General features: G+C 43.4%; 1 protein-coding gene across 1 annotated transcript in view; it reads left to right on the plus strand.

The window, feature by feature from the left end:
* The first annotated feature begins 408 nt into the window (after positions 1-408).
* Positions 409-25,891, plus strand: part of CCDC80 (coiled-coil domain containing 80) — a 35,242-nt gene continuing 9,759 nt past the window's right edge. The window contains exons 1-5 of the mRNA XM_077771812.1: positions 409-1,211; positions 1,638-3,559; positions 11,667-11,823; positions 23,114-23,250; positions 24,895-25,043. Of these exons, the coding sequence (XP_077627938.1) occupies positions 1,649-3,559; positions 11,667-11,823; positions 23,114-23,250; positions 24,895-25,043 (2,354 nt within the window). The 5' untranslated portion in view covers positions 409-1,211; positions 1,638-1,648. The remainder of the gene's footprint in view (positions 1,212-1,637; positions 3,560-11,666; positions 11,824-23,113; positions 23,251-24,894; positions 25,044-25,891) is intronic.

Genomic DNA, 25,891 nt, shown 5'->3' on the forward strand with positions numbered 1-25,891 from the left:
GAACTCAGTAATACGATCCCCAATTAGCATAAAATAAAAACAACCCAGTCATGTTTTCCACGGGCTTTTCCAACCTCCAACTAAACACATGAAACAGGGAGAAAGAGATAAAACTACACACATGGAACTATAAATATATATACTGTCTGTGGATGTACAGCCAGGCACCCTGACCCAAATGAGTATCTGTCTCTAGGAAACCCCCAGCAGCCAGAGGCAGGAACCTAAGAATTTTCCCTTTCCTGAGTGCAATGTGAGTACAGACAGGAAGGAAAGGTATCCTGATCACTTGGCATGGAAGGGGTTAAGTCCCCAGCCATCTTATTTTAAAGTGATTTATGATGATGGGTAGTGTTTCAAAAGTCTCCCCCACCCCCAAAGAACAGCCCTTCCCCTTCCCCACCGAGTCCACTCTCATCGTGCTAAAGTGGGAAGGAGGTGGTGTTTTGCTGATCTGTTAAATTCTTAGTGAAGTTTCCTTGATTTCCAGCGGCTGCTGTTGTTTGAGTTTGGTTTGGATCAAAACTGAGGTTGTCCTGGCATTTCTGGGACCGAGTCCAGGCAAGAGGAAGAAGAAAAAGAAGGAGAAGGAAAAGAGGAGGAAAAAAAAAAAAAAAGGTGGGGAGAAATAAAGGGAGGAGAGAAGCGCAGGAAAAGAAAAAAAGTCCTTTTTCAACATCACATTCCTGTGTTTTCCCTCAGCCTGGAAAACATATTAATCCCAGTGCTTTTACGCTTGGAAACAAAGGGACTAAGCCAGACTGTGGGGGAAAGGGTGATAAGAAGGATCCTGGAACTCTGAAGAGAGAAAGAGCAAGATTCAGGACTAGCTGGGACTCCACTTTCAGGGGCGCCCCGTGTTGTCGGCACAGGGGACTGGCACACGCAGACACACAAGACCGAGCAGAAACTACAGACAAATGGAGAAGCAACGACTTACAAGGACAGCTCCTTTCACCTCATCCTACTTGTCAAGAAGGTGAAAGGACAGCCAGAGGAAAGAAGAAAGCTGCTCAGCCCTCAGGTCAGGACAGGCTGTGGGTCGGTGGCGCCTTTGGGAGCTGGAGCTGCAGCACACCCTCTTTGTACCGCTCAGCCTGCGAAGGAGAAAGAGGCTTGGGAGGAAAAGTATTTCATCTAGGAAAGTGTCCTGGGACCACACTTCAGATTGCCTTTTAAACCCTCTGCATTCCATCTCCATGAGCCACAATGTAAGTGTGTAATCCTTTCTGTCTTTGGTGCGTTTGTTTGTTTCTTTGTTGCTTATTTGAAGAAATGAAATAGGAATGTTGTCATAGTTAATGTGCTCCGGGTGCCTTTTCCCTGGAGCATCAGAGAGCCGGTGGAAACGGTGCAAGCATGCCGAATGGAGAACTGAGCTGGCTTTCTTGCTTAATGTAACTGTCTGTTAAGCACTAACAAATTACAGGGGCTTAAAAGCAACAGGATCTCATCCTATTTTCCATTTCCTGACCTCCTTCCTTCTTCTCTCACCATCCTTTCCCCCACCCCTTGGCCAAGATAGAGAAAGAGAAAATGACCAGATCTGTTTGCAATTAAATGATTTTTTCTTTCTTTTTTTTTCTTTTCACTCCCCCTCCCCCCTCTCTGTCTTTTGACCCCGCTGCCTTTCAAAGTGGATTGCACAATGACATGGAGAATGGGACTCAGTGTTACCATGCTGTTGGCAATGTGGCTGGTGTGTGGCTCAGAACCCCACCTCCGTGCCATGCATGGAGGGAGCCACGGAGGGCGGAAGGTGCCTCTGGTCTCCCCGATGCACAGAAGGCCAGCTCGGCTTCTGAGGCACACAGGGAAGGCTCAGGGACTTGAGAGAACCACTCCGGAAGAACCAAAGCTTCCGCCTCTCCAAAGGAGGAGGAGTGTGCCGGTGTTGAGGGTCGCTCCCGCAACAGCCCCGCCAGCCCCACCGCGCAGCAGAGGCGCCCCAGTGGCGAGGCCGAAGCAGAGACCGGGAGCCCCGAGCTCTCCCCGTGACATGATCCGAGATGAGGGGTCCTCGGCTCGCTCGAGAATGCTGCGCTTCCCCTCCGGGTCCAGCTCGCCCAACATCCTTGCCAGCTTCGCGGGGAAGAACAGAGTGTGGGTCATCTCGGCGCCGCACGCCTCGGAGGGCTACTACCGCCTCATGATGAGCCTCCTGAAGGACGACGTGTACTGCGAGCTGGCGGAAAGGCACATCCAGCAGATCGTGCTGTTCCACCAGGCCGGCGAGGAGGGAGGCAAGGTGCGCAGGATCACCAGTGAGGGCCGCGTCCTGGAGCAGCCCCTGGACCCCCACCTCATCCCGAAGCTGATGAGCTTCTTGAAGCTGGAGAAGGGGAAGTTCGGCATGGTGCTGTTGAAGAAGACCCTGCAGGTAGAGGAGCGCTACCCGTACCCAGTCAGGCTGGAGGCCCTGTATGAGATCATCGACCAGGGCCCCATCCGCAGGATCGAGAAAATCCGGCAGAAGGGTTTTGTCCAAAAATGTAAGGCGTCTGGGGTGGAGGGCCAGGTGGTGGAGGAGGGCAACAATGGCGGAGGGGCCGGAAGGCCAGGCCAGAGCGCCGAGAAGAGGAAAGAAGACCAGAGGAGAGCGCAGGCCCCGCCCACCAGAGAGAGCCGGGCGAAGGTGCTCAGGAAGGCCACGGCCACGGCCGCTGCTCCACCCCCGCCTCCAACCCCACGGGCCACCACCCTGCCTCCTGCTGCAGCCCCGACGGTGACCCGGGCCACCTCTCGGGTGGTCACCGTGGCTGCAAGACCGACAACCACCACCGCCTTTCCGACCACCCAGAGGCCCTGGACCGCCAGGGCGTACCCCTCCTCAGACGCCCACCGGCCCCCAGCAACGGCGCAGGTGGCCACGGCCAGGGGCCCCGGGGCGTCGGAGAATCTCTACCCCCATCCCAGGAGGGAGCAGCACAGGGAGAGGAGGCCCGGCAAGGCCAGCGGCGGGGACAGCCTCACGCCTGCCCCTCCCACCACCGGCCCGGCGCACAGCACGCACAGCACGCATAGCACGCACAGCACGCGGGCGGGCGCCGGCGGCCTCCGGGACAACCGCACAGACCGCCGGGAGCTCGGCCACCGCGACCCAAACGCGGTGCCCGGCCCTCACAAGCCCGCGAAGGCGAAGCCTCCCAAGAAGAAGGCCCAGGACAAAATCCTCAGCAATGAGTACGAGAGTAAATATGACCTCAGCAGGCCTACTGCCTCTCAGCTGGAGGAGGACCTGCAGGTGGGGAATATTCCCCCCCAGAAAGCAAAGGAATCTAAAAAGCACGAAAAGCTGGAGAAACCTGAGAAGGAGAAGGAGAAGAAGAAAAAGGTGAAAACCGAGAAAACAGACAAGTTACTCAAGAGTGAAAAGCAAGCGAAGAAGGAGAAGGCTGAGAAAAAGAGCCGGCAAGAGAAAGAGAAGAGCAAGAAGAAAAAGGCCGGGAAAACAGAGCAGGATGGCTACCTGAAACCCACCGCAAAACACTTCGCTCAGAGTCCCAGGAAGTCCGTGGCCGATCTGCTGGGCTCCTTTGAAGGCAAGCGACGGCTGCTTGTAAGTAGTCTATCTCCCCGGCGTCGTTCTGTGGGCAGAGCAGGGACGGTTGATGTTTGTTTTGTCACGTTTCTAAAGTCATGTTGCTAAATGGCCGGCTGCGGCTGAACCGGTGCCTGGTGGAGAAGATCGGGAGGTGTGTCAAGAAAGGGCAGCCAGGCTGGTTCTCTGTGAACCTCTGCGCACAGAGATTTCTGGCCCGAAGGTCCAGACTCGATAGCCAGAGGACCTTAGACGTAAGCTCGGGAGAATATAGATGCTCAGCTTCTGCCAAACCTGTCAGCACCCATCCCCCATCCTTAGCTTTCTTCCAAAGGGTAGTTCGGGCTATAGTTCCTAAAATGGCATGCATGGACTCTGGTTGCGACTTAGGAAAAGGACCTGTCTCTTCATGAGCTTAGGAACTAGACGCATGTGTGTGAGGAAATGGTAAAGTTTTTTCCTTTTCCCTCTAATTAGCTCTGTACTGACACAGAAGCCTCATAGAGGAAAGTAAGGCAGGTGGGGAGTGAGTGTGACTGGGAGTGGAGAAGGGTCCTTGTTGGTGTGACCTTCACACATACTTTAAAGCCAGCTGAAGTCTTCTCCCCTTAAAGAGGGCCTCCCTCACCACTGCCCAGTTTCCAGTAAGAGGCCAAAAAGATAGAGTGTAGGGAGCTGGGTTAATGGTTCCCATTTCCAATACCCTAGAGACAGATGTCCGTTTCTCTGAGCCTCTGTTAAATGAGCGTGTGTATCTGTGTGTGCACGCGTGCGCATGTGTGTGTAGACAAGCAGCTCTTGCTCCTGTGTTTCTGAAGTCACTGATGTTGAACAAGCCATAGGTCCATCTCAGGACCTCTCTCTTTTGGCCATTACTTGCCTCCATCCAAAGAAGGATAAATGAATCTAGTCAAATCCAAGGAAGCCTTTGGACGGCAGTAAATCCCATCCTAAATGTAAGGGCAGTTGTCATCAGCTATGTGAGAATGGCTTCTTCCCTTCTCCATGTCTCCTTGCCCCTTCTTTTAGGGACTTCCGAGATTTCGACCCCTTCTTAACACTGTCATTTTACTCCAGGCTGTCAAGGAGGAGAAGGTCCAATACAATCACTTCACAGAAAAGGATCAGTAAATTAATGTTGGGCGATGTGGGTCAGGAATGATTTTTTTCAGATACATGGGTGGAAAGGAGACATCTCATGCCACCGAGGACAGCATCTGTCCTCCTGAAGCACAAAGTGACTCTGCACCTTGCATCATCCCCACAAAAGGTGATAGGCACTCTTCTCTCACGGCACCCCTCAAAGGGGCTTTTAGATCTTCCAGACTGGTCTAAATATGGATTAATGATCTGAGAAAAGGGACTCTGGCATCCATTTATCTTTAGTGGTTTCAAAAAGCTTAAATATGCATTTCAAATGTTACTCAGAGCAGAGTCCCTGGTGGCATTTATCATGGGCGAGGTATGTCCCAAACTTCTCTCAGCCATTCCACAATAGTGTACCTATGTATTAGAACAAAACATAGCTTTTCCTTGATTTTACAGGTGTGTGTGTGTGTGTGTGTGTATGTTGTTGTGTATTTTTTTTTTGTATATTTTACTCATTTTTAACTGAGCCTTAAAGTGTATAAATTAGTACAGGATAGGCTGTCTGCTAGAGTAGCCTAAAGCTACTTGGTTATTTTCAGAGTACATAAATTTAAATGAGAATATTTTAGTCAGAACCAAAAGAATCACTATTTCAGAGAAGAATTTATCTGGTACTTAAATGTTTACTAGAGAACCCAAGGGAGTCAACTGCTGTCTTTGGGGTGTGGGCGTTAGGAGTGTGCTCCTCCCGAGTACACAGGACTTTGTCCAGCCTGCAAAAGCACATCACTCAACCCTTGCCATTTAGCCAACAGGGCAGGTGAAGTGTTCCTCATGGGTAGGTTTCAAGCAGGGGCAAAATAAGCCCAGGTAAAATATCAGGATTGTAATTGTGCACCCAGCTGGCCAATACTGCCATTGCCCCTGGTTTCTGAGCCAAAAGAAAGAGGTTTTCATACTCCATCCCTGATATTGGTCATGCTTTTCATTTGCATGCCCCCCCCCCCCCCCCCCCCAGCCCTTTTTATCAAGTCCCTTAGTCAGGGATTTGAAAGTCCAGCTGGCTATTTTCTGCTTTCTACAGTATCCCTGATCACAAATTTCTAGCAAATGAAAATCAAACAACAGCTTCTGCTGATGTCATGTGAGGCAAAACAGAACCAGCTGGGCCTGCTCAGGGCAGTGTTGCTCTTTGGGGCTGGGGAGTGAAGCAGGTTTGTTATTAGAGAGAAAGTAGCAAGAGGAGGCAGTTCGATCTTGCCATCCCACATGTGCCCAGCTGATGACCAGTATCAAAAACGTGTTTTCTCAAGAGCTAATACCTAGAATGGGAACAGGTTAGAAGAGACAAGATGAAATAAACATGATATAATATCAAAAGATGGAGAGAAAAGAAGTTCTGTTTCATGAGGCAGAGGGGAGACTTGTGTTTCTGGGTAAAAGAGCTTGTTGGTGCCATTTGTCGTTTTCTACTCATTTTTCCCATTAAACATGCTGGCGTTGTTTGGGAGGTTCAGCGATTCAGTTAATATTTATTAAGGCTTAGCATGCTCTGAGTTGCTAAAGACAGCTGACAACATATACCTCCAACTGGCCTCAGCCTAACTGAGTGTGCTCACATTGAAATAAGGTGTCATTTCAAGAAATCATGCAGGACTTTTAGTTCATCTTTCCGGTTTTTCAGTAACCTGGTGCCCAACTACAGTTTATCATAAAGCCCAAGTGCTTTTACACTTATTTATATCATTCTTTAGACATGAACACATCATGTAATCACTCCTTACCAACTTTTTAGAGAAACAGTGGCCCCAGTGGTGTGACTGAACATCATCGTAGGGGCCTTCAAAGAAGCTGCAAGTAGAAACAGGTGTCCTACTGTGAGGCCAGAGGTCAGTCCTTCCAAGTCCCTGCCTCTCAGCCTGGGAACAGAAGAGGGCACATCCTTTGGTAACGCAGGGTGTGTGGTTTAATGTTCACAACAACCCCATGAGGAATGACTGATGAATTCCACCATACGGCCAAGGACAGAAGCTCAGAGAGGTTGAGAAGAGGTGTGCAGCTTATCTGTGGCAAAGTCAGAAGCAGAACTCAGGTCTAATTTTTTTTCAGTTTATTTATTTTGAGAGAGGGAGAGAAAAAGTGTGAGTCAGGGAGGAGAAGAGAGAGAGAGGAGAGAGAGAAGCAGGCTCTGCTCTGTCAGCACAGAGCCAGTTGCAGGGCTCAAACCCACCAACTGGGAGATCATGGCCTGAGCTAAAGTTGGATACTTAACCGACTTAGCCCCCAGGCGCCGGCTCTATTTGATTTTAAAGCTCATATTCCAGCCACTGCCTCCATTCTGCCTTCTTATGGCTGTGAGCTTCTCATGGACATAAGCAATAAAGAAAAGAGGAAACTAAGGATTCATCCTGTTAATCAATACAGATGTTTTAAAATTCACTTTCAACCCTAAATTACTCAGATAAACAGTCGGGCATATCAACTGTCAACGTTTTTTTGTTAAGCAACAATGTAGAGTTTCCGCCTTTAATACCCAGCTAGTTCTCTGCATCTCAGCTCTCTGGCTTTCCCGGCCTTTAGGCCATTAGTCAATGAAGAACAATAGATTGAATCCCGGTTAACCTAATCCCTCAGACTGGTTCCTGTCAGTTTGGGATTGACAGCGGTAAGAGCGTAGTTAAGCCTTTTATCACTAAAACATTGGAACTATGTGGAGCTGGGCTGAAAAACCATCATTTGGTGCCCTGAGATGTACCTACTTGTCAATTAGCAAGAGGCCTCATAATACGGGACTACGTAGACTCGAGATCAAGTTTAGCACTCTCTGGAGATGGAATCTCTTGTAATTCAACTGGTTTCACACTTTTAGCCTTACCTCAGAGATCTGGATATTGGGACAACAATCTACTTACTTGGTTTAATTTTAGAAAGAGATACAAAGCTCTGCTTTACTGAGGCGGACGACTAGCTTGAATGTCATTTTTCAGAATCCTGTAAAAATCTAGTGTTTCCATCTTAACACAGTGCTTGCAAGAAGCTGAGACTTAAAATATCTTCCCTCTGGCAGCCTCCCCGTTCCTGTTTGCTCCCTTTACTTATGCAAACTGGCTTCATGACGTTCTGAGGCTCCTTGTGCCAACACACCAGTTGGAACAGAAACGTAAAAAAGAACCCAACACAATTCTGAATTCATGACACATGCCCTGATTTATCACCACCAAACTGGAGAGAGGCCAAGTGCCAGACAACAATGTTTACCAAGAAGTTCTAGGATGTTCTTTTTAGGAAGAGGGGACTGGACACGGTTACCATTCTACATACCGTTGGAAATACTGCCAAACTGGAAAATGAATGGGACAGAGGTGTCAGGACACAGACAGAGAAAGAGTGAGTTGCTGAAATATGTGCACATGATCAGCCTCTTCTACTTCCCCTGATGCAAACTCAAAGAGCAGATTAAATGTAGAGGGGGGGCAGGCGTCATTATCAGCTGTTTGCAGGCTGCATCTAGACATTCCTCAGCAGGGGACCACTTCCTCTCCTCTGGCTGGAATGATCTGTGGGACCTGAGGAATGTGGGTCTGCATCTGACCGAAAGGAGGAGAAAGTGACCATGCTGGGCTAGTAAAGGCATTAAAAAGGATCTTGCAGTTGAAGACTGCATGAGATGTGGATAAAATAGAGGGGAGGGAAGAGCTTTTTGCGTGGAAGGGGTGATAGGGGCCAAGACAGAGGAAGGAATGACAGTGAACTCTACAGAGACAACATACACATATGGTGCTTATGTGCACACAGCCTGCACATGTATACGTATATATATTTTTTATCTTGATTTTCACTACACGATGAGTGTCAGAGTTGTTCCATCATAAAGATCCAAAAGCGGGGGCGCCTGGGTGGCTTAGTCGGTTAAGCGTCCGACTTTCGCTTAGGTCATGATCTCGCGGTTCCTGGGTTCGAGCCCCGCGTCGGGCTCTGTACTGACTGCCAGCTCAGAGCCTAGAGCCTGTTTCAGAGTCTGTGACTCCCTCTCTCTCTGACCCTCCCCTGCTCACTCTGTCTCTCTCTCTCTCTCTCCTAGAAATAAATAAAAATATTAAAAAAAAAAAAGATGCAAAAGCTAAGGATCATAAGGTTTAAGTGGCCTTTTTGAGCCTACAGGGTAGCCAGCGGTTGAACTAGGAGAAAATGCAGGCCCTCCTGCTTTGGTGGCAGGACACCCTTTCTCTGTGGCCTCTGTCCAGATTCCCTTCATTTCACTATCGACACCAGTCTGGCTGAAGAGTGAAGAGGTCATGTAAGGGAGGAATAAGAGGGAAGGTTAGCAAGAGAGAGCCTGGGGCCAGGTTGCCAAGGGAGGAAATGAGTCATGCAAAATAAATGTCACCTCACGGATGGGTTAGGGCATCCCTGGGCATAGGGAGATGAAATAAACATCAGGGCTCTTTATTTATTTATGTTCGGTTCCCACTGGGTATCCGATGGCCTAAGGCTACTGTGTTCAGAGGGCCTGAGAAAAGCTGCCAGGCAGGGGAGGATGAGGTTCTGTATGATTCTATATTGTCTGAAAATCCCAGTTATGCACGAGAGGGACAAACGGACCAGAGGTAGTTTTGAGGAATCTTGAAATCCTGTCATATTATGATCTGACCATGGATAGTAACAGTTCATGGCAAAATATGACAACAGTCTGTGTATGGATTTGAAGTTACAGAGGCAGGTACTTCTCAGTCATCTAGCACATGGGCACTCCCCTAAATATATTCTAAATATAGAAAAAGGAATCCAAAATCATTACCAGTAAAACTTATGTTTGTTTTTGACTGTTTGGTGTTTTCACTTAAACATTCTTTTTTTTTTTTTTTTTTATTTTTTTTTTGTTTTTTTTTTTTTTTTTTTTTACTTTTTTATTGTTTTTTTTTTTTAATTTATTTCTGAGAGACAGACAGCGCGAGCAGGGGAAGGCCAGAGGGAGAGGGAGACACAGAATCTGAAACAGGCTCCAGGCTCTGAGCTAGCTGTCAGCACAGAGCCTGAAGCGGGGCTTGAACTCACGAACTGTGAGATCATGACCTGAGCTGAAGTCGGATGCTTAACCAACTGAGCCACCCAGGCACCTCAACATTAATTTATTTTGCACAGGTGTGTTGGTGAGCAAAGGACAACCAGAAAGAAAAACCTAAAACTTAACCAACTGGAAATAAAATGCCAAGATTTGGGCCACCATCATAACTTGAAGAAATATTTTCAAATATCATAAAGCTAATTAAAAACTAACAAACAAAGCAAAAATACCATCACCATATATTTTTATAGCCACTTTAAATCTTTTTTAAGGCTGAGTATGAATCAAGGAATAAATTTGGGGAAATATTATTTTTCCTCTTGGGAAATTACATTTCTAAAATAAGCATTTTCTACCCAACCCTGTCCATATGAACAGGCATATAAACATGAAATCAAAAGTAAACAAAATCATGACTACTTAAAATAAATAACAACCTGAGAAAAAAATAACTTCATCCCAGAAACATCCTTGTTAATGTTCTACTCAAAAGTGTTATTGAACACATTTTGATTTCCACAAGTGACAGAATTTTGTCAAGCACAGGGAATCTTTAAAAGGGAAAACCTTCAGGCAACAATAAACACATCTGTGACAGAGAAAGACAAATACCAATTTCAAGCTAGGACAAATTTATTAGCCATTTTGATAAAGTGTTAGGAAGAGATTTAGCAACTTGGTGACTTCCCTTCTGAAAAATGCCAAGCTGATAGTCACAAACTTCAGAAATATTTCGTAAGTTTATATGGGTAGGTAGAAAAGTGGCTGATAAATTTGAATGTGGTCAAGTTCAAGAAATGTGTATAGTGGCTTGTCTCTAAGCTAGTGACGAGTTAGCAAAGGATCAATAACAGTCACTGCAGACAGTAGCCTAGTGAGCTATTTGGGACCAAAGAGCTCAACAAAGACCTGGTCATCTTCAGAATGAAATTTCACGTCTTCCACCTCCAGGGCAAACGCTACCATGCCCACTCACTTGTGGAGTGTGGTATACAGTTCTGGTTTCTGCTCATGAAAAACCTGGTAAAAATAGAGAAGGCTCGGGAAAACGCTACAAAAATAATCAAAGAGGTAGAAAAGCTTTTATATGCAGCTATTAGATAGGAGCATTGAGACATTCTTAGAACATTCAACAGGAGCCCTAAAAATAAGGATATCCTCTTTTTATACAAAATTACAAAATATGCTTTCCTAGATGGCTCTGGTGACTACAGCATCTCTTTCTTTTGTTCCATATTTCTTCTTTCCCCGCCAGAAGTCAGGGGTTCAAAGTGAGCTTGAAAGACACAGAGCTCGGTGAAAAATACCAGGTCTGAATTGGAAAGAAGGCTGAACTGAAACAGTGAAATCCATCCTGTTGGTGGGTTCCAATGTCGAAGAAGTCTGTCACAAGCTCTGTATAGGCCCAGTGTGAAGAAACATAGGCGAAAAGGGCATCCTAAAAACTTTCTGCAAGCTGCCTAGTAAAAAATTCCAAGTCATTGAATGGTCCATAGTGACCCAAGCCTGGCTGTGAAGCTCTCTCAACCCTATGGGACATTAAACAAAAGAGTAATAACCACTAAATTCACAAATGTGAGTTAGGATAATGACCAAAAGGAAGGAAAGGAGACAGCATTTATTAATCATGACATGTCAAGTATTCATGTAATGCTCACAGCAGCCTTGCAAAATAAGTATTCCTGTGCAGAGTTCATAGATGAGAAAACTAAGGCACATGGAGACTAGTCATGAAGATAACTGGTGGGAATAGAAAACTCTAAGGTGTCTGGAGCTGTTAAAATAAAGAGGGCCTTTCTGAATGGCCCGTTTGGGCCCTAATTATGCTAACTGTCCAATAGAACACTTTAGTTGACTTTACTTTAGTGCCAGTCACTGCCAGCCCTCTTTTCCAAATGATCCCTTTGGATTTTGCCTCTGTGTACAACCGTCACTGTGAATTAATGTTTGCTTGCCTCCGCCTGCTTCTAGCTGATCACCGCTCCTAAGGTTGAGAACAACATGTATGTGCAACAGCGAGATGAATATCTGGAAAGCTTCTGCAAGATGGCCACCAGGAAAATCTCCGTGATCACCATCTTTGGCCCTGTCAACAACAGCACCATGAAAATCGACCACTTCCAGCTAGGTTCTCTTAAACATTTGAATTACATTATTGTTTTTCTTATATGTAAGGTGGGACAAACTTTATGGGAGAGATCAGTGGGGAATTAAGAGGAAAATTCATAGGGCTCCTTCCTTGTCATAACAAAGGTCAGCTTACCTACCTATTTACTTAACTATTCCAGATGGTTCTGGTGTAGGTTTTTGGCACTTTAAAATGAAAAAATATGCAAGAATTCTATGGTTTGAAAGTCAGTAAGCTGGAGAAAGATGAGAGCAGTAATACAGTGGTGGGAGAGCCAGGAAGGTATATAGACAGTTTCTTCTGGATCTGGCGTCTTCTTGCCTGTGAATAGTACCATCTGATCTTCCTGCCGCCTTCATGCTGCAGGTGACTCACTCACAGAAGGGAACCTGCCAGACCCTTGGAAGCGCTTGACTCTGGCCAGACTGGGGAGGGTGACAGACGCTGTTCAGCTAATTGAAAAGTCACTGAAAGTATGGACTGAACTGCACCCAGGTCCTTTTGGAGAGCAGAAGAATTTGGCTGAATGTAGAGTTTTCACAATTTTTCAAATTAATGGTGCATGCAAGGCTCATGAGGCGCACAGCTCAGGGCTGGGCAGCTGTCTAACTTGCAGTTCTCATGGGGATGTTGCAAGACTTACTGTGAGTAGTTCAGCTGCAGAGTCAGAAGCCCCAGATCTGACCCACCCAGTTTCTTTTATAATTATTACATCTCTGGGGCTTTCTCTTAAAACAAACAAACAAACAACTTTTTCCTTTCATGTATTCTCTACTCCGCAGAGTTGTTATTTTAACTATACTGAAAGTCCTTCGTATTTTACCATGTGCATATCCTGCCTATTTTTCATAAAATACCTTTCCTCTGAAAGAATATAAAACATATTTTCCCCATTAGTTAACACTTAACTTCAATATATTTAACACATTAGCTCAGATTTTTCTATCATGTGATCTTGATGTAACAGAACACATAGTAGTCATATTTATGTCATGATAATGTCATTTGGCTTAAATATTGTCTTCTCATAGTTTTAAAAATTGTGGTTAAAACACAATATGAGAGCTCACATCTTAACTAATTTTTAAGTGCACAGTACAGTAGTAACTATAGGCACAATATTGTAAGCAGGTCTCTAGAATTTATTCAGATACGAAGTTTCAGTTATGCCTTCTCTATGTTTATCAGCTCACCTTCTAGAGGTAGCTCCAAAGGAAAATAAATACCATCCTTTCCAGTGTCCCATCATAAATCCTGGTGGATTGGTGATTGGGGTGTGGACATCAATCCCTATGCTGTGTGTATGCTTGGGAGAGAAAACAAAAACAAGGTCCTTAATCAAAACACCAATAATCATATAAACAGAAGATACAAAAGAAGGTCTAGAATCAAACACCAGTTCAGACCAACAGTCCCAACTTATTTCTTTTGTGACCTTAGGCAAGCTACTTCCTAAGCCTCAGCCTTGAGAGTATTTACGTCTATTTCACAGGCGATGGTGAGGATTTAGTAAGATAATGTGAATAAATACGTGCAGTATAATAAGTACTATGGTGTGGCCATCGTTATCACCATTTTTCTGGCAGGCGTCTGGAAATCACTGAGCTGTCACAGGGACTAAAGCACCTGTAATGAAAAAGGACGTGTAATTGCTTTCTGCTAATTACAGAATGTTAACAGTGAACCCTCACAAGTGCCCTTTGAGGTCACGAGGTGCATTACTACTCCGGGGACTAAAACCAAAGCTCAAAAGACTAATACTACAAAGCCACACATTTAGTATTTAACTGAGATTCAACCATTTGCTTCCTGGATTTTTAAATAGTAGCAAGAGCCAGCGAGCTTAATTACAACCCAGATGTCTAGAGAGGAAGCAGGTTTTCAATCTAGTGCAGAAGCTGGTGCTGGCTGGTGATAAAAGGCCTCCTCCACCAGGTGTTCCGAGTGTCAAATGTGTTGCCCACCAACCTGTACAGAAAGAAACCTCATTCCTTATTTTGGAGAAATTTGGAAAAATCATTATATGTTCTACTTCAGTCTCTATGTGGTCCCAACTGTTATAAGCATCTGGTGCTGCCTTGGCAAATTTGTAGCATTAACCCTGCTGTTTTTTAGACATCTGGATTAAATATGAGCTGTAGAGACACTGAGGGTTTTTTCCCTGCCCTATTGGAAATCAGGTATTGTGCATTGGGTGTTTGCCTCTCATTGAATGGCAGCTTGGACATGATCTGGGGGGCCTTCTATTTTGTTACTCATTTAATTCCTGGAAGGCCTTTCTCTTCTTGTGTTATGTCCCAGCTTACCCTTATGGGAAAGGCCGTGGAACTTTCAGCCAAGACTGAGAGCCAGCCATGGGAAAACAGGAATTGGCGTGCATCACGGGCTCAGTGAACCGAACTCTCTCCTTGACCAATTTTCGGCTGGAAATCTATCACATGGCCTTACTTTCCTTAAAAATAAATCAAGTACTCTCTCCTCTTCCAGACTTTTACTGGGCCTCAAAAACAGACCCACATCCAGCTACACTGTGGGCTGTAGTCACCCGCTGGTCCATCTTGCTGAATGTACTTGAACTACAAATGATGAAGCTACAAATTCCAGGAAGTTTACCTTAAGATTTTAGTCATTAGCCTTATGAAAGTCACTCACACCTGAGCCAGTTGCAACACAGTATAAGCCCATCTGGTTTTGTCATCCAAGATAATGTTATACATGACAGTTTAGAACAACATGGTACATAAAAGCATTCTCAATTGTTAGTGGCATTTAAAATATCAATTGGGTGGAAAAATTATTACATACGTCAAGAGGATGAATTACAGATACAGTGCAATCGGAAGAAGTTGCTGGCGTAAGACACTTTGTTGCAGAATTGAAAAGAGAAACTGAGGGGAAAGCAGAGCAAACATGCTTCTTAGCAAAATACAGGGATGAAAAATATTTGACACTGATATTCAATCACCACATTTTAAGAGCTAGAACATATGGACATTTTTATGGGGCAAAGGAAGTTCTTTGATAGCCTCCTTTGAAAGAAGAAGACTTTGAGGGTAGTTGATGAAACAGGAGGTGGTGAAGTTGATGGGGACATGGATGGAATGTGACAGCAGGAGAGAAGGTGATTCCATAGTCCTATGAATAAAGAATTCATTGGTGCATTTCTAAAATACCCTTTCTAGGTGAAAATGATGGACTCCGTTTCAGCTAATATTCTCTTTCTGTCTTTGATCTTGTTGAAGAGAATTGTTCTGTATGGACAAATCTCATAGGCTCCATAACAACGTAGAGGTGTCCCTTTTCCTTAGGAGCACCTGAAAAGTTGACCCTTTACCCCAGCTCTTCCTTTCCTCTATCAGTGGTGACAGTGCCTGGCAGCTGCCTTCTCCAGACCCTGCCACTAACTGGGAGACAAGGCTGCATGAGGGATCAGGCTTCCAGACACTGGCTTGGGATCCCTCTCTGTTCATTCAGTCTTTGACTGTCAATTACTCTTTGCCCTGGAGACGGGAGCCTGCTTCCAGCTTGTCATCCCATTTCACTGCCTTCTTGCCATTCAAGTGTATCAGTGTCAAGATCAACCCCTGATGGTCAAGGGGTGAAAAGCACTTGGCAAGCCAACCATACAAAACAAGGGCTTGATGCATGTGGTGGAGGTATAAGCTCTTCCAATTGTAGTCATTAGAGAAGGTGTAAATATCAGAGAATTTTGAGAAGTGGGTTGATTGATCGGAGGGGCCTTGAAAATGGAGTAGATTTATTGATAGGTGGTGATTCTAGCAAAGTGCCTTTTGTTTATCTTTAATCTTTTTAAAAGAGCTGATACAGTTTTTTGGATTCCAAAGTCAAAGCTACATAAAAAGGTATCCACAGACAAATGTTACACCCATTCCTGACCCCTTTACCCTATCAAGCTCTGCCCCACAGGTATTTTTATGATTCCTTATTCATGAATTTAGTGCTTCTTCATGCAAATACAAATAAATATAAACATCTGTATCCCCTCATTTTTGTACAAAATATAGTATATATACTACTCTGAACTTCACTTTTTTCACCTAAAAAATATTTCCTGAAGATCTTCTCTAATGAGTATATAGAAATCATCTTCATTCTTTAATTAAGCCATTGTGAGATTCTATCATAGTTTATTTAACCAGTCCCCTTGTTAATGGACACTTAGATTGTTTTCAGTATTTTGTTATTATAAACAATTTCACAGTAAATCACCTTATACATATGTCACTCTATCTATGTGGGTATACTCTTACAATAGATTTTGAGAATCAGGATCATTAGGCCAAATGGAAAATGTATTTAGTTTTGTTAGATATCATCAGATTTCTCTCCATACGAGTTGTATCAGACTGCAATCCCACCAGCCATGTGTAAGTTGTCTATTTCCCTACAGCTCTCCAACAGAGTGTATAACCAAGCCTGTGAATGTTTTCAGCCTATGTGATATGTGAAATATGAGATCTTAGTGTACTGTGTTGGTGGGTTGCATTTTTCTTTCTCTGAGTATGACTGAACATCTTTTCACATGTTTAGGGAGCATTTATATTTTGTTTTTAGTGTCATTTGCCTTTTTTTCTATTGGATTGTTCTTTTTAATCTCAATTTGTAGGTATTCTTTATAAATTAGAATGAAAATTCAGACTCCAGTCCCCTTCCCAGTTCCAAGATACTGACCCAGTTTGGGAATAAGGTCCAGGAATTTATATTTTTAAAGTATTGCTCAGGTGGTTCTGATTTGCAGCTAGGTTTGGTTTAGAGCAGAAGGTTAAGTGTAGGGCAGAGTCAAAGAGAGGTTGGCCCCAGATTTTAAAGGATTTCAAAGACCAGGACAGAGAAATCAAACTTTATTTGGTAAACCATGTGAAGTCACTACAGATTTCTAAATATATTTTTTAAATAAATTTTCAGTAACTTCTAAGGTTTGGTAGTGTCAATCTGTAGGACAGAAAACAATCTGGCAGGACCCTTTCTTCATAGACAGGACAAGGTGCTCTTTCTAGAGACCAAGAAAGCAGCAACTTTGTGATCAGGAATGGCCAGGTTAGTCTCACCTATCAATTTAATCTAGACACTCATTTCACAATGAGATGGTAGGCAGGCAACTGACCCACGCAGAGTAAAATAGGAGCAAGAGAATCAACTACAAAGGCATTTAAATTGATCTGTTTCCAATCAAAAGAAAGTAAATCCCATAGCTGGAGGCCAGGGTTATCCTAACTGAGATTAATCTACTACAGACAGTTCAGCAATCCCAGAAATATTCTTAAAAGTAATTCAGCTCTTTCTGGAGTCTTTGCCTTCAGATTTATCCACAGCTTTGGCCTGTGCTGACTTCTTGAATAGGATAGTTATATTTAAATGGTATATAAATATATTTTATCTATGTTGTATGTAATCCATAGAAAGGATTTATTATGGTATGGCGATAAATGGTGCAGCACAGTGGATGACACTCAAGAGATCAAAATGCCAAAGGAAAATAGAGTTTATTGCTCATGGGTCCCTGAGAGGAAATTGCAGCACACCCCCTAGGCTCACCAGTGGAGCCAGGGTTGGGTCAGAAAGCAGAAGCAAGAGCAGGGAGTGGAGAGCCTAGGTCACTGCCTTTATTTGGGTTCCCAAGAGAAAGGTGAAGCAGGACAGGGTGAATAGTTTCTGATTGGCAAGTTTGAATAATTTCAGCAGGCTTTGGGCTCTGGGGCTGCTCCCTAGTTGCCTGGTGCCTGACCCTGGATGATTAAAGAGGAATATTGCTTCTGGGGTGCATGTGCCAGAGAGAGGAGGTAGGGCATTGGGTTGGTTGGTTTGCATTTCTGAGAGTTACTGCAGGCTGGACCTTTTGCTGTCTCTAAGAATTGGCTAGCTTTGGGAAGGGGCAGTCTCTCCCTAGTCAGAAAGGGGTTTTAAGATGTCAAAATATCATAATATATAGAAAAATTTTAATGTGATTAATACAGTTATATTTTCATATGTGAAAACCCAAATTTAGAAAATAAATCTATATGATTTTTTTCAAATTACACTTCGACTGGCTGTGTTATAGGCTCACAAGATCTAGGAAGTGTAAGGGTTTGATGATGGGGTTTCTATATTGACCCGGAACTGCTCACCTTCTTCACTCTATTCCTCACTACTCTCTTTTTTCTCACGTGATATCTTTCTTAGGGGAGAGATTTCATGATTATCAAATCTGTACCTAGTGTCTATGTGTGCCAAGCTACAGGGATTTAGAAGATGATCAAAGGTTAGTCCCTGTTGATAGATTGCTCACATCTAGTGGATAGATGTGTAAACAACCTGTTGCAATGCAGGGTGATAAGCGTTATTGCAGAAGTGGCTAAAAGTGTTGTGAGTGCACAGGTGAGATAAAGACCAGTTATAGAAGTAATTAGGAGTTCCCATGTGGACAGGAGTAGGGATGGCATTCCAGAAAGAGAAGACATATTTCTAGAAACTGAAAATAGAGGCTGGAGCATATTGTATGGAAGAGTTAAGGGATCAGCTAGCTAAGATAGGCTGAGGCCAGGGCAAAAATGGCCTTGGTGGCTATGCCTAGGATTTGGATTTTATCCTGTCCTTGTTCTCTGTCCTTAGATGGCAACCCAGCCACCCAGAAAACTTGTTAAAATGCAGACTCCAGGGCCTCACCACTAGAAATTCTGATCTAATTGGTCTGGATCCAAAGATTGTGAGTTTAACAAGTACCCCAAGGTGATTGTGATGAAGGTAGACAGTGGCTCATGCTTTGAAAAGCTGCTAGAGAAGATTAGGAACATCTGAAGCAATGGGAGAAGCCGAAGGAGTCCAGGAACATTGGCAGAATGCTTGAACTCAGGTGAGACAGAGTGGGATAGGAGATACCATGGATATTGTAGAGAAGGAGCCGTCACAGATGGAAACTTCGAATGTGCCTGGCATACAGTTGGTGATTTATAAGTTGTTGCTGGAGCTGAGTTTTTCTTCAGTGTCATGCCGTCTGTAGTCAGACATGGAAGAACAAATACTTGAAGAAATCTATTACCACCTCCACTTGCGAATTGAGAACCTTAAAGGATGGAAACCCTGGCCAATGCCCCACTTGCAGGACCAGTCCCCACTAGGGTGTGACAGAGTTCAAGCTCCCTCCTAAGTCATCTTAGGTCAGGGACAGGCTGTGTGGAATAGCCAAATCCCACCACATGGGGTTTGGATATGTGGATCCATTTAGCTGGATCAAGACCATGTGGAATGTTTATAGGATGTGTCCTAAAGAGTGTTTGCCTCTAATCCCTGCAAAGATCTAGAGAACTTTGGCAAAACTTGGATAAGTGTAACAAGAAGCTGCCAAATTGATGCTGCATTTCCAGACCAAGGAGAGCCTTGTGTTCACCCAGCCCTGACTGAGACAAAACACCAAGCGTAATGGAGCCCTGAGGCAGGGGCAGGCAGCTGGAGCTGAGGGCTGGCCTCCCTTCCTCAGAATTGGGCCAGAGGGGGGTGCTGCCTTATGGTAGAGCTGCTCTCATCCTTGTAGGAGCCACTGTTGATCGATGCTTTCACTGATTTTCCTCAGCACAAACATCCATTTGGGATGTAGATATTCTGCAGTCTGGAAGTGTAAAACGTTTTATTTTTAATGTCAGGTCAAAATGTTTCAGAAAATATTTTAGTTGAGAGGGAAAAACAGGCCATGTAATTGGTTTCTTGCTATATCCCAGTTAGAACAAAGTTTGGCTTAAATCTTGGTCCTAGGTCTTCTGTCCTTGAGTGTGATATATATTTTGGTCAAGTAGAGAGAATACTCAGTGAGAGTGAGGTCATGTTACCTGGGCCTTAACCCTCAGTCTGTTTTTAACTACTAATGTGAACTTGAGCAAGTTGCTCCCTTTGTGGGCTCTGTGATGGGTTTATTCTCTGGGAAACAAACTCTGAAACTGAGATTTGCATGTATGCGGTTAATGGGGAGTATCCTCGGGAATAGTGCTTATGAGAGGTGAGGGGTACAAGAGAACAGAGAGGGAGTTTGTAATGCAGTGAACCCTTCGGAGTGGTTCACTTTGAGGCAACGATGACATTTTTTAGATCGACCCCCTCATCACTCCATCAGTCACTGAGTGTGGGCTGTCCCCTAGGAAGACTGTGACTTGGTGGAAAGGCACCTCCTTTCTAAGGTCGGTGGTTTTCAGAGGAGTCAGCTGCTAACCTTCATAGCAGCCTTGCTTCTGAAGGTAGGATCTGCACAGCACACCATAGTGTCTGCTTCAGTTCCTGTTTCAAAAATTGGTTCATATATTATTGGTTCTCAGTTACATGACTGGGTTCTACCAGACAATGTCTGTGTCAGTTCTCTGTTGCCACAGTAAGGCTGTGTAATGGCATCTAATTATAAAACATTCAATGACAAGCCTGTAGGGTTCAGCTTATCTGGCCTGGGCTTGGAGAGCCTTGGTGAGGCTGGTCCATGTACTTGCAGTCAGATGCTGGTTGGCTCGGCAGTCCTGCTGACCCGGCCTTGGCTTGAACACTTTAGAGTCAGCTGGTGTCGACTGATCTGGAATAGCCCCGTCTGGGCTGAGGTCAGGGTAACTTGGTGGAACTTGTTCTTCAGAAGGCTAGTGTGCGTATTGTTCTCATGGCAATGGTAGAGGCAAAAGCAATCCTAAAGGCACAGGCTCATTTCTAGCCTCCGTGTCACTTTTGTTCACATCAGCTAGCACTGGCCGTCATATAGATGAGCTCAGAATCGAGAGGCAGGACAGTTTAACTCATTCACTGTAACGAGAAGCAGCAGTTACTGGGCAAAGATTTTAGGTATAGAGAAAGGTGAAGAATTGGGGCCATTTTTGAAACCTACTACGTTCTCCAAGTTCCTCCCATCTCAGCCATTTAGTGATTTTTGTAACTTTCTCTGTTAGGTAGAGATAATGGTCTCATTTTGATTCTAATTAGGAGCTTGAACTCTATCCAAATTGCTTATATTTCCAAATCCAGCACCCAGCCATAGACTTAGCTCAGGACACTGGCAACAAGTACTTTGTTGAATGAACAAAAGTAAAAATGACTGTATGCTGGGACTTAAAACTAGTAATTCCTAGATTCAAGAGGAAATCTGATTTGTAAAGTTTTAGAATTATTAGTTATTTTTTTTTAATATTTTTATTTATTTCTAGGAGAGAGAGAGAGANATTAGTTATTAAAAGCATTTTTAAAATTAGTTTTTAATTATTTATGTTATTATTATTAATTGTAAAGTATGCTCCTTGTTAAATTTTACATAATATAGACATGTGTAGAATAAATAGTGAAAGTTTCCAGTTACCTTTTCCATTCCCTAGGTGCAGCCATTGTTACCAACTAAATGTCCTTCTGGATATTTTCCAGTGTCTATTTCTGTACGGATGTATTTTTCTTTTGTTTTATTTCCTTTTAACCATGAATAATGTCTACTATGCATTTTCTTCAGCAAGCTGCTTTTTTAGCTCAATGAGACATATTAAACAAAAACCAACAACATGAATCTGGCAATTTTTTAAAATTACTCTGTAATTAATTCATGGCAGCAAAAATGTACATTTAAAAAAATAGTTTAGTGGCGCCTGGGTGGCTTCTGACTCTTGATTTTGGCTCACATCATGATCTCATGGTTTGTGGCATCCACCTCCACATCGGGCTTTGTGTTGACAGCACAGAGCCTTCTTGGTATTCTCTCTCCCTCTCTCTCTCTGCCCCTCCCCTGCTGTCTCTGTCTTTCTCTCTCAAAATAAATAAATAAACATAAAAATAGTTTATATGTTCGAAGGATATAATTTTTCACTTGCAGGCAGCACTTGGTCCTCATATAAGCCGTCAGCCATAATCCCATGCGTTTGAACTGCCTCTGTGAAGAACTGTCACAATTTGGGGGAGGAAAGCAGATTCTTTCTCTTTGCATTTTGATCTGCTTTGGGGGAAATCAGGTTCCTTGTTTGTATGCTTTCAGTGATCTTAATCGAATTAACCAAAGTAATAAATTGTAATCATCTCCTTTTTATCAATAAAAGAGCAACAGTCTGTGGTACTCAAGCTCCATAATCTCTGTGTCTGCAAAACTGTGGCTGTTTCTACTGTAGTAGTATTCATTGAGTAGCAGTGTGGATAGCAAGTGATGGAGTTTTTTCATGAATATATCTATTATTATGTATTTGCTGACTTTATTTTTTTCACATTTTTTTCAAAATACAGGGAATTATTTGGGAGATAAATTTTTTTGTAGGTTTTGTAGGTTAAGGGAAGCACTGTGACCTGGGAGGGAAATAGCATTTTCATCTCAGAAGTGTTAAACTGATTTCCAGACGTAAGAGTTGCCATGTTCAAACTTCCCATCCACCTAGTGATGTGTTCAAAAACCATTTTGAACTATGATAATTTATTTTTAGCGCTTGATGTTTAAAAGAATACATAATGGTTAAAAACTTCCATACATTTAATAACACTTTGCTTGAAATTGTATTCACTTACAAAATTGTATAATAGGGACACCTGAGTGGCTCCGTCAGTTAAGGCATCTGACTACTGATTTCAGCTCAGGTCATGATCTCATGATTCGTGAGATCAAGCCCCTCATTGGGCTTTGCACTGACAGTACAGAGCCTGCTTGGGATTCCCTCTCTCTGCCTCTTCCCTGCTCATATTCTCATATTCTCAAGATAAATAAATAAACTTAAAAAATTGTATTATGAAGAGCTCTACATTTTTGGAGCTAAAATGAACCTGTGGGAAGCTCTGAACATAGGCTTGTTTCTTGTTATAGCAATGACATAGTTCACTGAGTCTCAAAGTGATTCCATAATAAAAGTGAGGAAAAAAACAGAGATTTTAGACTCAACTAAATAAATAACTAAAACTAAAAAAAAGTTTTTAAACAAAAACAAAAACTAAAATAAATTTAAAGTTTCCTTGGTGAGATGAGGTGATGACTCATTCCCAGGGTAGAGTTGGCAATCTTCTTCCAGGGGTGAGTCAGCAGCCTTCACTCTCACTTTGCTCCTTCTGATTCACTGCGATCAGGGTAGGCAGAGACGGGGCTTTACCATCTGTAGAAAACTAACTTTCAAAATGAGTTAATTCATTTGTTTCTATGTTTACCTACTCACTTGGGGAACTTTTGTTCAAGCAAAATGTTAGTTGAATGTGTGCAATTAATGAAAGCTGTTCTAATTAACTCAGGATGGAGACTCAGAGCCTTCACCCGTTCACTTCCCGCTTATTTGTGTCTTATTCCACCTGTATTCATTCACATTTCATTTGCTTTAAGATAACGAAAAACCCATGCGAGTGGTGGATGATGAGGACCTTGTAGACCAGCATCTCATTGGTGAGCTGAGGAAAGAGTATGGAATGACCTATAATGACTTCTTCATGGTGCTTACAGATGTGGACCTGAGAGTCAAGGTACAGGTTTCTGTTTTAGATGGTACAGTTCCATTCCTTAGAACAACAACTCTGAAATTTTTTGTCAGCGAATCTATAAGACGTATGAAGATGCACAAATTATTTTATTAAGTGGGAAGGTTTTGAAAAGGTCCAGGTATTCCACATTGTCTTATAAAATGTGTGCCTAGAAATGTGGTCTATGGAAAGAACTGGGTTGGATGACTTCATATGGCCCAGCTGTTGACTCAGACTAAACTCTTCTGTAATATCAATGTCATGCATCCATCAGACACTGGTTGAGTAGCTATGATGTGCCAAGCCTTAGGGATAAAAGGTGAAGAGTATTTGGCTTCTTCCTTCAGGAAAGCCCGATTTAACATAGACTTATTCTGGAAAGGTCTGGAAGTTTACCTCCCGATCCCACATGGAAAATAGGATTTTATACCTACTTGCTTCTCATGCTTAGGGACAGAAGTTCTGAACCATGAAAAACTGCCATGTACTACTACTACTACTACTACTACTACTACTACTACTATTAATAATGACAAAAATAGCTAACTTTGTTAAGTATTTTCCTTATGCCAGGCACTCACCTCAACCCTTTACAATCTCTATCTCAAACCTCTGAGATAAATAATGAATATTATCTTTATTTTACAGAAGAACAAAGATAGGCCCAGAGTGGTTAAGTAACATGCCCATGTTAACCCACTTAGCATTGCGCCTGATATCCACACAGGCTGGCTCCAGGTTGCACTGTCTTTACTATTCTAGTGCACCAATAGCTACCCTACTTATATGAACATCATCAGGAGAAAGGTCACTTGGACTATCAGAATAGCTCATTCAACCTGTGGTATTCTTCTGGATCTGGAGACAGTAACCTTCTTAAATTCATTCCTCACTTGTGTTGCCTCACCTCTAATATGAGGGGCTGAACTAGGTGGGCCCAAAGGTCTCTGCCAGTTTTCACATTCTAGTTTACTGAATCCCCACTGGGGGCATAGCTCCACGCCATGTCCAGACTTTTCCTGTAGTTCATGCTGGCAATGCTCGGCCACCCGTCAAATCAAATAGGTTGCTGTTTTAAGTGCAGGCAGCTCTGATCCAGGAAACTGAAGTGCATTATCTTTAAGTTGGATTCCAGCTTTTTTTCTGGGGATACATGTAGAAACATGACCTAATTTTAAGTGATGCTTGCTCAATAAAACAGCCTCTGGGAATCACGAAGAGTTCGTGTAGATTCCTGATGGCCACAGAACTGTGTTCCTTCTGGTGGAAAATTACTCTCATAGTTCAAGTCAGATACTCCAAAAGGTTATTCAGTTTTCATCTCAATTACATCATTTCTCACCTTCTCTTCGGTTGTGCAGTGAACAGGAACTGGCTTAGTCCCAGAGGTAGGGAAGTAAGCCTAGGGTGTGTGATGAGGAAGTCGTGGACCCTTTCCCATAAAAGGCATGCAGTTAAGAAATTCTCATTAAACGTAAGGGGCAGTTGTTTCATGGAATCTGAACCTCAAAACATCAGCAGAGGTATTTTTGCAGAAGAGAGTGTGTAAATTAGTGAACCCTCGAGACTGATTTCTCCAGTGCCCCCTGAATTTTCCCGGAAGAAACACCCTTATATATTATATGCTCTCTATGCTTTCTTAAACAGCAATACTATGAAGTGCCCATAGCAATGAAGTCTGTGTTCGATTTGATCGATACGTTCCAGTCCCGAATCAAAGATATGGAAAAGCAGAAGAAGGAGGGCATTGTTTGCAAGGAAGACAAGAAGCAGTCATTGGAGAACTTCCTGTCCAGGTACCTCACCTTTGGATTCCCTGAGGAGGCAGGTGGGAACGTGTTCTGAGTGAGCTAATGAAAAGGTCAAGGACACAACATAGACCTGTGTGCAGACCTGCCCAGCTGAAAGGTCTGTCTGCTTCACAGCCCTCTGGCCACTGGGCTTAGTCTTTTCCTGTCAAAAGGGCTCTGGTCACAAGGTTGGCTGGGTTCAGCTTCAAGCTTGAATGTTGATTTGGCGGCTTTGGATAGCCTTTTCTCTCTTTTCTGCTTCTTTTTTGGCACAGAATAAAGAATTCTGACCCATGAGGGTTAATTTATTCTGTCAGTGAACTTGGAGGGCTTTATATACTGCATTTTTATTTTACATATTTATTTATTAGGCCCCTCTGGTTTCACACAGGATTTGGAACACTCTGCTTGATTTTCTGCTTCCTTCCAATTCTGCAGAAAACAACAAAAGCCCCTCTAGGACCTCAAAAGGAGAAATGCTCTTGACTCAGCTCCCTGATTCCCTGGGGAGGAGGATTTATTGAAAACCATTGTAGAGAAACTTCAGTAAATACACAGAGAAGACTATTAAAAAAAAAATTGCTCCACTTCCTCCCTTCTCCATCCCTTCCCCCATGGTGGATGAAAATTCTACAGTGCCTTTGGGGCCCTAGGAAGTACAAAACTGCAGAAGTTCCACCTACAGCGAATAAATGCATAGAGATCTCAGTATAACATCTCCCCTCCACACCCCCAACACCCAGCTGTACTGTGTAGCCAAGAGCTCCAGAAATGAAGCAAGCATTTACTTGGAGGCTGTTAACTTCCTTACTTGTGTCTATAAAGCATGTTCTCTATGTGTGAGTTGGAGAATC

The sequence above is a fragment of the Crocuta crocuta genome, unplaced genomic scaffold (genome assembly GCF_008692635.1).
Source record: "Crocuta crocuta isolate KB4526 unplaced genomic scaffold, BGI_CrCroc_1.0 scaffold56, whole genome shotgun sequence".
Lineage (NCBI taxonomy): Eukaryota > Metazoa > Chordata > Mammalia > Carnivora > Hyaenidae > Crocuta > Crocuta crocuta.